This window comes from Nicotiana sylvestris, chromosome 3 (assembly GCF_000393655.2).
Source record: "Nicotiana sylvestris chromosome 3, ASM39365v2, whole genome shotgun sequence".
Classification (NCBI taxonomy): Eukaryota; Viridiplantae; Streptophyta; class Magnoliopsida; order Solanales; family Solanaceae; genus Nicotiana; species Nicotiana sylvestris.
The window spans coordinates 174,972,719-174,990,069 of record NC_091059.1 but is presented as its reverse complement, the minus strand read 5'-3'; the positions used below and the strand labels follow the sequence as shown (position 1 = coordinate 174,990,069).

Sequence of the window (17,351 nt, the reverse complement as noted above, 5' to 3'; positions counted from 1 at the left end):
TCCAAAGCAGTCGATCGACTGAGCAATAAACAGACAACTAAGCTAGCAACTCGTCGTTGTATGACGTCCAGATGAACTACCAAATAATAACATAAAAGTGAGTATGCGCAACACAACTTAATTTAAAACAAGTAAGTGTAGGTACATATTTACCTGTCCGTCCACCAGCATATCTAGCACATCCCTGACAAGGGGAGATTATGATGAGCATCGGTCCCTCAGTAGTTCCCACGCCGGAGAATCCACCTAGAATCTAGAGGGAGAAACGGATAAGCCTCACCGGACGCAAGTGGTGGTAGAGGTGGCTGCAACGGCATGATCCGCTGCCAGGCCCAAACCTAAAATAAAAGGTTGATGTAAAATTTATGAGTCATTTCGACCATATAGAATTCGGAGTAATGAACAAAGTATTCGAAAATGTTGTCACCTGTAGGAGGGGCAGAAAACCACATATGTCCACCGCTGGTCCCATGCTCGACCGGCACAAGCTCCTTTCAGGTATGCGAGAACAGCAGCACCCCAACTGTACTGGGGTAAATCATCCAACTGCTGAAGATGATGGAGAAAGCGCATACTCACGAGACTCCTCGAAGTGTTCGAGAACAAGACACACCTGAAAAACAGGAGCAGCGCCAACCGCGTGTACCTCTCAATATGGAGATCCTCCGTCTCATCGGTAATGTCTGGGTGCAAAACAGCCATATGATCTCCGATGGCTGACAAAGCAACGCGACTGCCCCCAGCGTCACCCTGAGGTCTATAACCAGTAAACTGCCCCATCATATCCAAAAACTGTGCACGGGTCATGGATCTAATGTACTGGGGCAGTGCCACAACCTGTCCATCTACGCGTAGCCCGTCCAAAACCTGAACATCCTCCAGCGTGATGGTGGCATCTCCAGTGGACAAGTGAAAAACGTGCGTCTCCGGTCGCCACCGCTCTACCAAGGCCGTGATAAGAGACCAATCAAGCTGCATCCGTCCAAGCTCAAAAATCGTATAGAAGCCTGTAGCCTGTAGGCGCGCGACTACGCGGGCATGAAAATGATGCTCCACGATGAACTCCCACAAATCGTCAGGTCTCCTAAGGCGGAGAGCCTGCATCGATAGCTGTCCCTCCCATACAAAGGAGGACCTATGGTCGCCCTGTAACACTAGTAGCTGATCCTCGGTAGGTCCAGGATGCGCAGGCGGAGGAAAGTCCATGTCGTCTACTATAATGTAAACAAAATTAATTGTGTGTATTAGTTTAAGGAATTAAATAATTAATTATGTTTAATATTGGACTGAATAATTATGTATGATTTCAGGCTCGATATTTGAGGCCCGGTAGCACCAAGTTATCCTTAATTATTATGCGTGTCAATTTCAACATTTTTAGAATTTTGTTAGCTTAATAAATTAAATAATTAATTATGTTTAAAATTGGACTGAATAATTATGTATGGGTTCGAGGCTTGATTTTTGAGGCCCGGTAGAACCGAGTTATCTTTAATTATTATGCGTGTCAATTTCAACATTTTTAGAATTTTGTTAGTTTAAGGAATTAAATTAAAAATTATTGAATTGGACTGAATAATTATGTATGGGTTTCAGGCTCGATATTTGAGGCCCGGTAGCACCAAGTTATCCTTAATTATTATGTGTGTCAATTTCAACATTTTTAGAATTTTGTTAGCTTAATAAATTAAATAATTAATTATGTTTAATATTGGACTGAATAATTATGTATGGGTTCCAGGCTCGATATTTAAGGCCCAGTAGCACCAAGTTATCCTTAATTATTATGTGTGTCAATTTCAACATTTTTTAAATTTTGTTAACTTAATAAATTAAATAATTAATTATGTTTAATATTGGACTGAATAATTATGTATGGGTTCCAGGCTCGATACTTGAGGTCCGGTAGCACCAAGTTATCCTTAATTATTATGCGTGTCAATTTCAATATTTTTAGAATTTTGTTAGCTTAATAAATTAAATAATTAATTATATTTTAAATTGGACTGAATAATTATGTATGGGTTCCAGGCTTGATTTTTGAGGCCCGGTAGCACCGAGTTATCATTAATTATTATGCGTGTCAATTTCAACATTTTTAAAATTTTGTTAGTGTAAGGAATTAAATTAAAAATTATTGAATTGGACTGAATAATTATGTATGGGTTCCAAGCTCGATATTGGAGTTAATTTTACAACATATATTAATTTGTTACTTTTGGAAGTTTATTGTTATAAATTAAATAATTAATTTTATAAAGTGTAATTGGATAGAGTTTGCAGTTACTACATACTTAAACTACATAGACTCTACGCTAAAAGGCTCTATATTTTACTACGCTAAAAGGCTCTATATTTTACTACGCTAAAAGGCTCTATATTTTACTACACTAAAAGGCTCTATATTTTACTACGCTAAAAGGCTATTTATTTTACTACGCTAAAAGGTCACTATTACATATAAAAACAACTAACATAAAATACAAATATGAATAACAAACAAAATAAATAATATTAATTTTTTAACAATATAAATAGTTTATCAAATTTTAATAATTTTTTGTACCAAAGCTAATAAATCAATCTGGGTATAAATAAGATACAAATTTAAACACAAACATAACACAAATTAACGTGGAAACACATTAAACAATACAAATATGCATGTACTATACGAGTTTCGACATAAACAAAATTGAAATACCTCGATTTAAGTTTTTTGAATTTGATTGAAATCGAATTTTTGCACCCGAAAGAAGGAATCCAAAGCTTGTCTTGTGTGTGGGACCTACACTCCTTGCTCTTTAGGTGACGGGTGGGGCCAATTTTTTTTTTTTTTTTAACTTTGACGCGGGGGAGGGGGGACTAGCAGTGCTCGATTAATTTTTTAATGGGGGAGTCGGTTCTGTCGTTGTCCAAGGAAGAAGAAGGAGTTTTATTTTATTAAAGCAATTCGCAGTATTATACTGTATTTTAGTTAAACGCAGTATAGTACTGCGAATTGCTTTAATAAAATATAGTTGAGCCCAAATTATAAGTAAAACACAGTATAGTACTGCGAATTAGTTAAAAAAAATAATTTTTAAATAATACGCAGTACTATACTGCATTTTACCTAGTTATATAACTTTTTTTTAACATTAGAAACGTGCTTTTTGTCCAAAAAAATTTCGGCGATTTGAGAGAGAATTTGAGAGCCTTTAGCTTAAAATATGTGTAGTACAAACTTGTTTACCAAAACGAGCCCAATTGTTGCTAAGAAAAAAGCGAGTTTTTATTTTGGCTCCTCATCTAGTTAGTAGTTACTCCCTCGGTTTCAATTTAATTAACACAGTCCGTTTAAAAATGAAAAACATAATTTTATATTTAGAATCAATTTACTATTTTATCCATAATGATAAGCTTTTATAGTCCTTGGCCCCACAAAACTTTAATCTCTTAAGCTTTTAGGACGGTATGTTTCAAAAATCTTCTTTTTTCCTTAAATTTTAAGTCAAATCAAAGTACATCATCTAAATTAAAATAGAGAAAGTACATTCAACCTCAATATCAAATTAGTTTAGTGTTGGCAACTGTTCATTTAGTATCATATTAACAAGTACAGTCAATCCTCTCTATAACAGCCCCTTTTGTTCCGATAATTTTTGGCTTTTATAGTGAATGGATGTTATACACCTCTAAGAACATTTGACGTAAATATTTTTTGGCTGTTATAGATAAAAATTATCCAAAAATTAATTATTTTTTCTTTTTTAAGGTTACATATAAAAGATAAGAAAATTATTCAAATTTAGAATCTCAAAAATTTATGCATATTTCACTAGTTAAGTATAAAAAAAACTAATACATTATTAATTAATTCATAACTAAATGTACAAAGATTTAAAGTTTAAACTCTAAGGCAAACATTTTAAAGCTACCTGAAAAAATAAATTCTTTCAAGATTGATAGAAGAACTTTTTAATTGTAGTTTTTTCGTAGATTTCATTCTTTTACTAGCGATACAACGCCTGAACTGGCGAAGATTCATGTCCAAATTTTCTACAAAAAGGTATCCAATGGTAAAACCTTACCCATATCGCGTGTTTATACCAAACTATATTAACTCACTATGGTTGATTAATTTAATTAGATGAGAACGCATATGATTTACCATGGTTAAAATGATTGAAGTCCATATGCAGGACACATGTCATGTATTAGTTTGGTGTAAACACCCGGTACGGGTAAGTTTTTACCGTATCCAATAGCTTTCCCTTGAAGACAATCTAAGAGCTTAACAGTTAAATTTTCTATCTATCTATCTATATATATATATATTGGAATTTGTCCAATGGACAATATATCATGTGCATATCTTCAAATCTTATATCTTATGAAAGATAGAAACTTTGTTAATCTTAATAATTCTATATGATTGTTATAGAGGGGTAATTTTAAAAAGAGCGTACTATTATAAATATGGCTATTGTTGTTATAGGTAAAAAGCAGTTATAGAGGTAAAATATAACTTAAAAATTGTTTTTGAGAAAAACGTGACTTTTATAGTGAATGACTGTTATACAAGTTTGTTGTTATTGTAATTTGTTGTTTACGGTAAATTAACAAATTAGGGATCCGTAATATCACAAGGTCTCAATCTGAATCAATCCAATATAAGTTCATAAATGTATTCTTTTAGTAAATTTTTTTATCACTAGTTATGTGCTCTTTATTATAAGTAAATCATTTATATTTTATACAAAATCTTAAAACCATAAGACATTGTTCATTTAAAAATTCATATAAATATGCCTTTTATACCACTATTCTATCCACTACAAGCACCCACCACCACCACCCTCTAACTCACAATCACCTTCTAATACCTCCGGCTTTTACCATCAGTTATCCACCATCAACCATCTTCATTGCCAAAATCTTTGTAATACTGACTATATGAATTTTCACCTTTTTACTAGAAATTTAATGTCTCATCTTGTAATTAATTCCCAACTTATTTTTCCTTCTCCTCCCTCTATGTTAAAAAATAGGACCTAAAATGACAAAATTAGTATAATTTAATGATTAAAAATTTATATTCTAGATAGTTATTCCCACTTCTCCATTATACGCTCTCATGGATCAGCCCAACTTCAAAAAGAAATTAACAAATTTAAAAAAGAATTGAATAAAGTATTGCAAAACAAGCTGCAAGCAGTAAAGTGGAAGCTGCTTTGATTCTGTGTGAAATTCTAAATACAAAGTCAAAGTATGCACTCCAATTAAATATTTAATTGGACTGACGCACGACAAAGGTCTCTCAATGGGCAGTAGCAGATGGAGTTAGAGAAAGTATTTCCACTATGAAATTTAAAATAATAAAGTTCATTTAGGAACATCAAAAGTGATACTTAAAATCGGGGAAAGAAGCATAAACAAAGTACGTGCTAGGAATTGGGAGGGAAAAAAAGTGGAATTAGCTTAATTAACAGTATCTTGGGCACCATATTAGTTAACAACAACAACAATCCAAACCCCGACATCCTTCCCTCCAAGAACTTCCCATCTTGCTCTTGGGGAGACTCTTGGTTGGAAGTGGAGGTTACTTACCATCAGAGCAACCCCTCTTGTCCACGATATTAGTTAACAAAATTTTTAATTATGATATATTTGAGAAAAAGAAAAGGAAAAAAAAAAAAGAAGAGAAAAAGAACTTTGGTGATTGTAGGCATTCTCTTATTCTTTTGTAACAAACGGATCTGGGAACATAAACTTTGAAACCAGTCACTATGTATAACTTGAATTCAATTTCTTCGGACTTAAAGTTAAATATATTGAGAACTTGTATACTTTGAGTGTAATCTAGCGGTTAAATTTTACGATTGTTGGGGTCAATTTTTCGTGATAATGTTGAGAAACCTATACACAATTAGTGCACAAGATTTAAAAGAGTTCAAGTTTTATGTATTGACGTTGAAAAATTAACACGAGCTCAATTATGAGATATTTACACGTAAAATATCTTAATAAACATTAATTGATAATCTAATAAAAATGGCATGTAATCAAGTTAAAGTTTAGTGATGATGTAAAAAAAATCTTTATAAATCCATTTAGAAGATTAAAAAAAAGATGAGAGTGCTTCCTTTTCCTGATCATCAGGTGCTGCAGCTATATAACTTTCTCCAGGTAATTCATTTATTTGTAGGCAAAAGTTTCTCTCTCCACCAAGCATCAACTCGGTCTCCTCCTTTCCACCTCTATTTCTCCTTAATTTTTACTTCTGAAAGGTTAATTAGTAACCTTATTATTCACAAATTTAAAGCAAGAAAGTAGCTAGCTAGCCTAAAGATTGTTTCTCCTTCTTGATCACAACAACGGAATTAAGAGCGAGCATAGTAGGAAATTAACATTACTTATAAATGGAGGAAATGTATGAATTTGGTTCGAGCAGTAGTGCTGTTTACTCCGTCGACGACCATTTGCAGCCGCCATATTTTGGATCGCCGCCGGCGTTTTGCGATGAGCTGCTCCCTGTGGGATTTGGATCCGGAAATATGTCGTCGGTGTGTTCGGAATCTTCGGCTGCTAATTCAGTAGTTGATAAAAGTGGGACGTCTTCTTCTAATTTACAATTAGAAGATCATCATGAGACGAATATTAGAGCAAAGATCTCTTCTCATCCTTTGTATCCTAAGCTTCTTCGTACTTACATCGACTGCCGCAAGGTAAAAAAAATTTCAGTTCGGAAACTGTTTAGTAAAAAGAGTAGGCCTAGAGAAAGAAAGTAAAAAAGGCTTATTTTCTTATGTGTTTGAAACACAATGTTCAGCTATGATTTTAGGGTTTTTGGATTGCTATATACAGTATGATTCTAGGGTTTAACCAAGAAGACCTTGGTGTTATCACTTCTTCTGTGTCAATTTTTCATCAATATTAATCTTATGGTATATATAACGTTTGCAGGTAGGAGCGCCATCTGAGATTGTTGATATGTTGGACAATATTAATATTGTCCACGAAAATGATCTTTATAGGAGATCAAATAGACTGATCACCGGTGATTCTGAGCTGGATGATTTCATGGTCTCTCTCTTTTTTCATCTCAATCCTATGAGTAGTATATATTTATCAAGCTTTCATTCCTAATTGGGGATATGCATGGGATCTATGTGTGTAGATTTGTTTGTGCTTATTTAGTGAATGGTGATATATACTGCAGGGAACTTACTGTGATGTGTTAGCAAAGTTCAAGTCGGATCTTGAAAGGCCTTTCAATGAAGCAACTACTTTTCTTAATGATATTCAAATTCAACTTACCAATCTCTGCACTACTCCGGTCACTCCGAGTAGCAATATCTCAGGTCAGTTTCTCTTTAATTATATATAAACGCCTATGTCTAGCAGCAGTTAATTAATTTGTTAGCTTTAGTTCATCGGCATGTTAGCGTACATGGAGCTCGTGTTTTTGCAGGATATAGTACATGAAATGAATTCTTTTTAATTTCCTTAATTAATAATCCTGTATGTGAGAACTCTTTCTATTTGCTCTAGTATCAGTTACAAAGATTTCAGTTATATACACTGACCCATATTAATCGTCTTGCAAATTAACCTAATTAATCTTTCAGTTTCTATCATCAGTCATTGCACATTTTTTGGGTGACTTGTGCTAATCCTCCCGAATTGAGGGGTTTAGAGACCAATTAATTTAGCAAAGAAATGCTACCTAAATATAGGTCTCAATCTCTAAATCTTACTACCTCGTATTTAGCAAGACTTCGACATTAAGCTAAAGCAGCAAAGGACTAGGTAAACCCTACATTGATGATGAGGATTGAGAGCTCTTTAAATTGATGCCATTTTAATTTCTTAAAATATTGTTCTGGTTAGGGTGTGGCATCAAAGGTCGATTGTTTCAATTGATATGTTTTACTTTTCTCTTTAGTTTGTCTAGAAAATGTCTCTTTCAGCATTTATTAAGTTTTTAACTTCAACATTCTCTTTTTATCATTAATGACACTCCCTCAGAGAAATGAGAAACGACGGACAAAATTTAAAGGATATTGTTATACACACATTTAGCTTAAATCACATGATTCAAAAGTTCTCCTTGTATTATTAAATTTTGTGCGGAGTTAAATTAAGACACATAAAATAAGACGAAAAACATAGTACTGTGTTTTTCTTTTTTTATGGCTCAAATGCTTCTCATTACTACTTTTCTTCTCGGGCTTTTTTGTTGCTTCTAGTAGTAATGGTGAAAAGTAAAAAAGAGGAACTGTAAAAGAAAAAAGAAGTGAAATGCAGAACGTCGTCTTTTAGAAAGAAAGAACAAACATTCTGAATATTGTACAAAATTCATGACCTTAAATGAGATAAATGTCCAGATTTAAGAGTGCTTTCCACAGTTGCGGGGTGTACGAAAAGCCTAGCTAGCTATGCTAGCTTTTCTTAGTTCTATCCACACTTCCTATTTTCTTGAATTTATCTGCATAAATGGGGTAAATAAAACAACTACTGTCTCACGGGCTCTGAGTGACTTGACAATTCCTAGTGCTTTCATCACTGAAGAAAGAAATGTACCACGTTATTCAGTAGATTCTTCTGAGTTTCTTTCCTTCCCAAGTCCCAACTCCTCTAAAAGTTAAAACAAAAATTCAGTTCTAAGTTTTATGCACCAACATAGAAAAATATATATATATATTTATACTATCACATACTATAAATTTTATTGATAAGTATAGTTGGGTAATCTCATAAAAATGATAATTAACTAATTATTGCACTTTTTTTTTATATTTAAGTCAAGGAGAGGGAGAAAGGGGAAGGGGATGATATGCTGTTGATGAGGTTTGAACCCTTCACTTTAACTGTGAAAGATGGAGAGTTCACCAAGGGAGCTCACCCTCAACTCCGCTATCGCATGCTAAACTCACTAGTAGAATTAAAAAAATTACATTATCAATATATGTAACTTAATTAAATCCGTGAAGAAAGAATTTTATGTTTCTGAATAGCTTATAGGTTATTATGTTTCTGACGTTTGCGAGATTATTGCCCAGAAGTGTCTCTTTTCTGTATATACAATACAAATTTGGTAATAGAATTTTATTTGCCAAAAAAAAAAAAAAAAAAAAATCCGTAAAGAAATCCTCTTAATTAGACCCCTCGAAAGAAAGTATCACCTCCACTTTGTCAAGAGAAATAGTGACGTTGGTTGGAAGGAATTGTGCAAAACTTCTAATGCACATAAAATTAAATAAATAAATCCTAAACTAAATAGAGCCTTTTCTTAACCCTCATCTTAAGCAGTCAGAAGCAGAGGGAATCTTGTTAATTATAGTGAGCATGTGATATTGTGGCAGAAACAAGTACAAGAAAAAGTTACATTGTCATGGCTTTGCATGATCTTGTCGTCCTTAGACATCCAATAAGTTTCAAGCTTCGATTCATGAATGTCTGTTGATCTTTACTTTAAGGCTTTATAACTGATATATCTAGCAAAGTTTGTGGCCATATGCATAAAGATATTCAGTTAGTACACAATGAAGTGCTGTTCAATTCAATGTCTGATACTTTTTGTTTTTAATTTGTTGTTTTGGTTAATTAGCTAGGTGGAATGGTTTTACAAATTGTATGGTCTTTTGATTATTTTAAGTTATCATCCAGTCTAGAAAAGCTGCTATTCCATGTATTGTTGAAGATAAACAGTCGAAAGATTATGACACTCTATTTTTATAATACTAACTGCTTAGTGTAAAGCTCATATATATGATGAAACCTCTCTAGTTTCGAAAAAAGGGGGGATTGCATTCCTTGCATGCAGGATTTCTGCTAGTTTTCCGAATTAGGACTACTTAGGATTTCTAGGGCTAAGTCAACTGTTTTTATCAAAGTAAGGGTTCGAATCAGACACTCTACATAATTTTCTTACTTATTTAACACATATATACGCCCAAAGAAAACGAAATTGCTTCATATTAAATGGGTTGCTGTTTTCTTCTCTTTTTCCTGTTAAGCTTCCTCTTTTAATTAATTTATTTACATTTGCATGTCTTTGAACCTTTTTTTTTTCCGTGTAATATCTTTAATTTGTGTGTTGCATGCATGTTCAATGTATAAATGGCTTTAAGTGATCATCCAAACATGACAAGAAGTTGAGTACTCCATATGTCAAGTTAAATGTCTAATAAAATTTAGATGTTTGTAGTATTCTTTTGGTACAAAGGTGGAATATCTCAGGATATTCTATGGAGTGGGATATCCCATTTTAGTGTAAAAGTTATATGATAATTAGAAACCAAATATGGGATAAAGTTAATCCCAAACTTTATTCGGAAAAAATTTATTCTTATCTCATGTACCAAACGACCTCTCATAGGTTATCACCACTTCAATTTCGATAAAAAAACAATTTGTTTGGGGGGTTTGGGGGGGGGGGTTACAACTCCTCTCTATTTTTGATAAATAAATTCATGGTGTCTTTCGTATAAGAGCTTGATCTAACTTTATATATGTTTTACAAGTCTGCTATTTAGAACAGTGTTAAGCCAAAATAATTTTAGTGCTCATTGGTGATTACACATGAACTGATGAGATAGGTACTGAGCAACATATGAAAAAATCAAGGAGTGCGTAGAATGCGGGTTATGTTAGATTAATGGCTGCAACCATGTAGTAGTACAATCTTTTTCCTATTCACTGACTCTGAAACGACAAAACGAACCTACGCCTTTGTATAAAAAGTTACCCTCTTGTTGTCCTTTTATGTTAGTATATATTCTCCTCAGTACTCACAATGAACGTCACATTTACAATGTGATGGGTTTATGCAGTTACCAAACCCAAGTGGTCATAATATCACGAAAATGTCCAAATTATCATCATATGCGATACGTTTTAAGAAGAAAATAAAAAAAAAATTGAAAATTTTGAACAAATCATAGATTATTGCGTGATTTCTTATATGGATAAAATAAATTATTTTTAAATATATATAGAAAGATTATTTTTACGGACAAAAAAAAATGCTTCACATAATATGGGACAAATGGAGTAGTTAAATTGAGCAATTAAGCTAGTGTTTGGATAGATTCTCAAATTTGTTTTGAAAAATCTGATTTGGGTGAAGTTTGGTTTGAAGATGAAAATGTGTTTGGACATAAGTTTTCAAAACATATTTCACTTCTTTTTTTCAAAAAAAAACATGAAACACGATTTATACCCACAAGTTCTAAAAAATATCACAAATACCCAACAGTACCTTTATCAATAACATTCATTATATTATTGCAAAATCATAGTCCTGAATATAAATAAATTTGGTGCAAAATTATCATTTTTATTAGGGGTGTACATAGGTCGGGTTGGTTCGGATTTTACAATTATCAAACCAAATCAATTGTGTCGGGTTATTAAATCTAAAGACCAAACCAATCCAATAAAACTCGAATTTTTCAATCTCGGGTTTTCTCGGATTTTCGGGTTATTCGGATTTTTTCGGGTTTTCTTCCAATAAAATCTTTGTAGAATAAAGCATATAACTTGTGCTCAAAATATTTCTTTAATCCTAGTAAGATACAACTATATAAAGTATTTTTCAAGAAAATAATATAAAATATGAGATGTGTCATGACATTATCCTAAATATTCAACAATAAAGACAATAAAATTATGTAATATAAATATTGTTAATTAAAAAGCCATAATAAAAATAAACATAATATAGTAGTACTGAGTCATTCTAAAATAAGTAGACTAATAAGGGAGTGTTAGTTACATGACTAAACACTAAAGACAAAATAGAAATAGGTTATGCATCTTTATCTAAATTATTGCAAAACAAAAAATAGATATCTAATATTAATGACTATAAAACTTATTGGAACATTCAAAAGTTCTAAGTACAACCTTAAATAACACCTTAAAAGACAAAATTATGAAATTTTTTAAGAAATATTTAGAATTTACACCACAATAAGTATATTTATATATTATATATATGTAATGTCGAGTTGGTTTGGTTTCGATTTGACTTTCTTTAGTTAAAACCAAACCAAATCAATTATGATTAGGTTCTTTTTTCCAACACCAAATCAAATCAAACCAAACCATAGTCGGGGCTTTTTCTCGGTTTGACTCGGATTATCGGGTTGGTGCGGTTTGTCGGTTTCTTTTGTACACCCCTAATTTTTATAATGAATTACATAATATACTATCAGATGACCGAGAAGATGAAACAACTTTGTTACAAAATAATAAATAGTGGGCTCTTTTATAAAATATAAAAGTTTGGGGTAATTTTAGAAAAAAATATAATATTGATATTTTAGGCCAAAACCAGCTAGTTTTGGGATTTGGGTTTTGGATTTTGGGAATTTGCCAAAATGTAGATAAAATATATGGCCAAACATGTATTTGCCAAAAAAATTCCAAATATATTTTAACAAAATATATGGCCAAACGGGTCCTATGGGGTCTGGGGAGGGTAGTGTGTACGCAGACCTTACCTCTACCCTAGGGTAGAGAAACTGTTTCCAAATAGACCCCCGGCATCCTTCCCTCCAAGAACTTCCCACCTTGCTCTTGGGAGACTCGAACTCACAACCTCTCGGTTGGAAGTGGGGGTTGCTTATTCTTTCAACAAAAAAGAGGTTCAGATTTACCCCTTTAACTTTTGTCTATGGTTTAAATTATCCTTAGATTGGAGTTCTCTTAGGGATTAAGGCAAAAAAAAAACTATGCAAGGGTAAGATTAGAACAAAATTACGCAATTTCTAATAGTAGAGAGACAAATTTGACTATTTTCGTAATATGAACTATTATCTGTTTTTACATTTCCCAGTTGTTACATTGTTTTCGAAGCCATAAGAAAATGTAATTAACTACACTAATTGTGATGGGTACTTTAATTTGTTTCAAAAGATGAAGGAGCGGCGGGGTTGGAGGAGGAGGAGGATACAAGCGGTGGTGGTGGAAATACAAATGATATGTGCAGATCAGAGAATGAAATTAAGGATAAGTTAATGCGTAAGTACAGTGGATATATAAGTAGTCTAAAGCAAGAATTTTGCAAGAAGAATAAGAAGGGAAAACTCCCAAAAGAAGCAAGGCAAATCTTGCTTGACTGGTGGACCACTCACTACAAATGGCCTTATCCTACGGTAACCATTTTTATTTTTCGTGAATAGAGATATTATACTAGCAATTAAAAATAGGATAAAATTATACTGAGCATCTTATAATATGCTAATTAAATGCTTACACCCATATATATGATTAAAATCCCGCTCAAATATAAAGTATTATTCCTATTTGGTAAAAGCAAACGTTTAAACTCCATTATACATCCCTTATGTAATTGTATATTAATCATAGAAAAATTACTGAAGCAAGGACCCCTCTCTCTATATATATGTGTGTGTTGTTCTTCTCATTAATCGAGTCCAAAACTTTGAAATTTTCAGTAGAAATATCTCGATAGAAAGAAGAAAAAAAAAAACTTCATAATGAAAACTCACCATCAGTAAACACATTTGATGTTCATTTGAGATGCTGTACAAATATTTATATGAGTTACAATATTGATAAACGTAAAAATATATTGTTGTGTGAAAAAAAAAAAAAGTGAATAATACAGTTATTGAACTTGGTGAATGCAGGAAGGAGAGAAAATATGTCTAGCTGAATCAACAGGTTTAGATCCGAAGCAGATTAACAATTGGTTCATTAATCAGCGAAAACGTCACTGGAAACCTTCAGAAAACATGCAGTTTGCTGATATGGAAAGCATATATGGTCATTTTTCTGAATAATTTAGCTTAGAGGAATTAATCTCTTTCCGCAATGTTTCTAATCGGACAATTTTGTCTTGCTAACAATTACATCATCCGTTCCAATTCATGTGAACCTGTTTAACTGGACACGGAGTTTAAAAAAAAATAAAGACTTTTTGGAATTTGTGGTCCTAAACAAATCAAAAAGAGCCCCAGAGTATTTGTATGGTTATAAAAGCTTCTCATTAAGGGTAGAATCGCAAGTTTAAGCTAAATTGTTTCCAAATTTAGAAAAGAGTCATTTTTCTTGGAATAGACAAAGAGGAAATAGGTTCACATAAACTGGAACAGAGAGAGTAATATAATTCTAATTCAGTTACCTTATTGCCTCTGCGATAATCTTTATGCTTCAGCTCAAGTCCCATGATGTTACTTAATTTTAGTCAAAGGTGGATTTAGGGGTGTGAAATGGGCGGGTTGAGCTGATTATGGGCGGATTAAAATGGTTGAGTCAACAAATGGGCGGGTCAGATGGGCTAAAATTTGTGTCATAGTTCAACCCGTCAAATTCTTACTAAGCCTTTTTTAATTAATGTGTATTATTTTCTTATTAATTATTTTATCAAATAAGATTTTTTTTCTTCTGTATGGTCATATATAACATATCAAACAAAAAAAGAACGGAGAAGGGCCTAAAATACCCCTTTACTATATGAAATAGGACATGCTAGCCCTCCGTTAAAAGTTGGTCTCTATTCCGCCCTAACCGTTAACAAATGGGCTCGTATATGCCCTCCATCACTAACGGGAGACTCATAAGGCTACGTGGAATATATGTGAGGGCAAGTTAGACCTAGTTTGAATTGTACAGGGGCATATATAAGTCAGTTATAATAGTCATTTCTCAAACACTTCAAAACTCCATATCAGTTTACTTTGACATCTATTTGACAACACTAAACTAATTATCACAGCAAATAAACTAAGTCATAGACACAAACATTCAAATGAACGGTAATGACTTCATTAAATCTTAGTAGCTCAAATGGGTCGAATCATAACAAAAGACAATGTCGGAATGTTCTAGTAACTCAAAGGGGTCGAATAGGAGGTGTCATTACGGACTTACTACCAATTATTTCATGGCATGGACACCTTTAAATGCTGGGAGAAGGTTTTTCAAGTGCCTGAACCATGAGGTAAGAAATATTTTTGATAGGTTCTTTTAGTTATTCCGATTTGCTTGTAAATCTGTTTTATTTATTTTTGGTTTTTAGGATGAAAAATATTCTTATTGGGAATGGCAAGATGAAGAGCTTCCTCCTAGAGTTTCAAATCTCATATGTAGTTTAAAGAAGGAAAAGGAAGCTCTAATCCGTGAAAGAAATGCTCTCCAAAGGAAAATTTGATCTTGAGAATGTTATGATGCTCATCGATCATGGAGGAATAGAAGTCTTGGAATTGGAAAGAAATGTCCTAATGAAGAAAGTGACCGATTTAGAGTACTCAATTGTGCTTGATGCTAAATTTCGGAAGAAAATGTAGATTTTCATGTGTGTGATATTAGGATGTCTTATTATGTTCTTTGGATTAGTGAGAAATAATATGTAATTTTAGTGTTATTGTGTCTTAGTTGTTGTCTTTTATTATGTAATGAAGCTTTATGTTTTTGTACAAGGATTTAATGAAGTCATTGCCGTTTATTTGAATGTCTGTGTCTATGACTTAGCTTTTATTTGTTGTGATGATTAGTTTGGTGTTATCAAATAGGTGTCTAAGTAAACTAATATGGAGTTGTGAAGTGTTTGAAAAATGACTATTATAACTGACTCATATATGCCCCTATACAATTTGAATTAGGTCTAATTTGCCCTCACATATATTCCACGTGGCTTTATGAGTCTCTCGTTAGTGATGAAGGGCATATACGAGCCCATTTGTTGACGGCAAGGGCAGAATAGAGACCAACTTTTAACGGAGGACTAGCATGTCCTATTTCATATAGTAAAAGGGCATTTTAGGCCCTTTTCCGAAAAAGAATTATTTTTTAAGATATTTTAGTAACGTTAGTCATGCATTAGACCAACTTTAGATGGGCTGAGTTGAACATATGATCGGGTCAATGACCAGCCCAACTTTAGATGGATTAGATGGGTCGAACGGGTTTGGGCTCAAATTGCCAACCCCAAAGAAACGTAAAAATAACATGGTATAGCCAGTTTTCGGGCTGATCATTCAAAAATAGTCAGCGTTTACGAAGTCAATGAAAAATAGTCACTATTTTGCTGTAATAGAGACCGGTCCAGCATAATATACTGGAGTTCGGTGCACCTATGTATGAACTCCAGCATATTATGCTGGACCAGTATACTTTGCTGACTCCAGTATAATATACTGGAGACTGGAGCACCGGTGCTCCAAACACCAGTATATTATACTGGACAATTATACTTGCTGGAACTCCAGTATATTATGCTGGAGTTCTAGTGTACTTATGTCACGACCCAATTCAGGATCATGACCGGCGCTTAGGAGTAAGTGCTCCCAAGTACGCCTCATCGGTGTTTTACAGAAAATCGGACAGAGTTTCCCCTATTTTTGGACTATCCCAAAAACTTTTCCTGTCTCAAATTAGCAACCAAACATCCTAATAGCAATTCAACAATCGACAACATATCAATTAACCAAAATAGTCTTCACCATTACTAATCAACCCACTAACAACCAGACATACTAATTTATCTCCGACTTTGAAAATAAAGAATGATACTCGACATAAGACTAATAGCAATATAATACTCATGACACTAAAAGAATGATTATGGAGCGACTCTAAAAATTCAAAGAAAAGACCATAACAATTGATGAAATCTCCGCCCACGCGAACAAGTGCGAGGCTCACCAAGAATTCTCAATCTGTGCACTCTAATTAACGAGAACCTCGCCTGCGTCAACTGTTGTCTCTGTAAAAAAAAATAACGGGGAATGAGTCGCTAGCTTAGTGAGTAATAACACTTAACCACAACCGTTTTTAATTTGGGGACAAGTCAGAAAACATGCTAGTATATCAAACAGAAAACAACATAAAAATGTCCTTTCAGAAACAATAAATAATTTTTAGTCTCATCACGCTTTTCTTGTAGTAAAATATAATTAACAATTCAGTAATAAGCTCGGTAACCATTGCATAATATCAGTATTCACATTTTGAGAGGTTTCAATGAACGAATCATATAATCGGTAAAACTGTGGACTTCTTCGCAAGAAGTCAAATATAACGATAGTCCCTACTCGAGGGAAATCGGTAGTGGTATGCTAGTTCTACCTTCCCACTAGCGAGGACTATAACTGTACTCTATAATCGGTAAATACAAGGTGCACCAGGTCTAACGAATCCGTCGTTAGCTACAGGATCCTTCAAGGTCTACTCCCATTTATACTTGTCTCTATAATCCGTATATACTCATAGAAAATATTTTAAAACAATATAGGGCATTTCGGTTCTTATCAAATCATATAATTTCTTTTCGATAACAGCAAATTCAAGTAACGGTAAAACAGATCTAGTGACAAATGAAAATATTTAAAACA

General features: G+C 33.2%; 2 protein-coding genes across 2 annotated transcripts; one reads left to right on the top strand and one right to left on the bottom strand.

Moving 5' to 3' along the window:
- Positions 1-423: 423 nt before the first annotated feature.
- Positions 424-1,206, bottom strand: LOC138888394 (serine/threonine-protein phosphatase 7 long form homolog). The gene has a single exon (XM_070170251.1). It carries the CDS (start codon positions 1,204-1,206, stop codon positions 424-426), a length of 783 nt encoding a protein of 260 aa, XP_070026352.1.
- Positions 1,207-6,208: 5,002 nt separating this feature from the next.
- On the top strand, positions 6,209-13,942 carry LOC104223058 (homeobox protein knotted-1-like 2). The gene is made up of 5 exons (XM_009774408.2): positions 6,209-6,710; positions 6,949-7,068; positions 7,205-7,346; positions 12,910-13,148; positions 13,647-13,942. Exons 1-5 carry the CDS (start codon positions 6,405-6,407, stop codon positions 13,797-13,799), a joined length of 960 nt encoding a protein of 319 aa, XP_009772710.1. The 5' UTR covers positions 6,209-6,404; the 3' UTR covers positions 13,800-13,942.
- Positions 13,943-17,351: the final 3,409 nt, after the last annotated feature.

What these genes read in the sequence shown, in the direction of transcription:
- LOC104223058 (XM_009774408.2), top strand. Translation starts at nt 6,405, where the DNA reads ATGGAGGAAATGTATGAATTTGGTTCGAGCAGTAGTGCTGTTTACTCC. An exon ending in CTTACATCGACTGCCGCAAG is followed by an intron (nt 6,711 to 6,948) that starts GTAAAAAAAATT and finishes TAACGTTTGCAG; the next exon opens with GTAGGAGCGCCATCTGAGAT. An exon ending in TCCGAGTAGCAATATCTCAG is followed by an intron (nt 7,347 to 12,909) that starts GTCAGTTTCTCT and finishes TTGTTTCAAAAG; the next exon opens with ATGAAGGAGCGGCGGGGTTG.
- LOC138888394 (XM_070170251.1), bottom strand. Translation starts at nt 1,206, where the DNA reads ATGGACTTTCCTCCGCCTGCGCATCCTGGACCTACCGAGGATCAGCTA.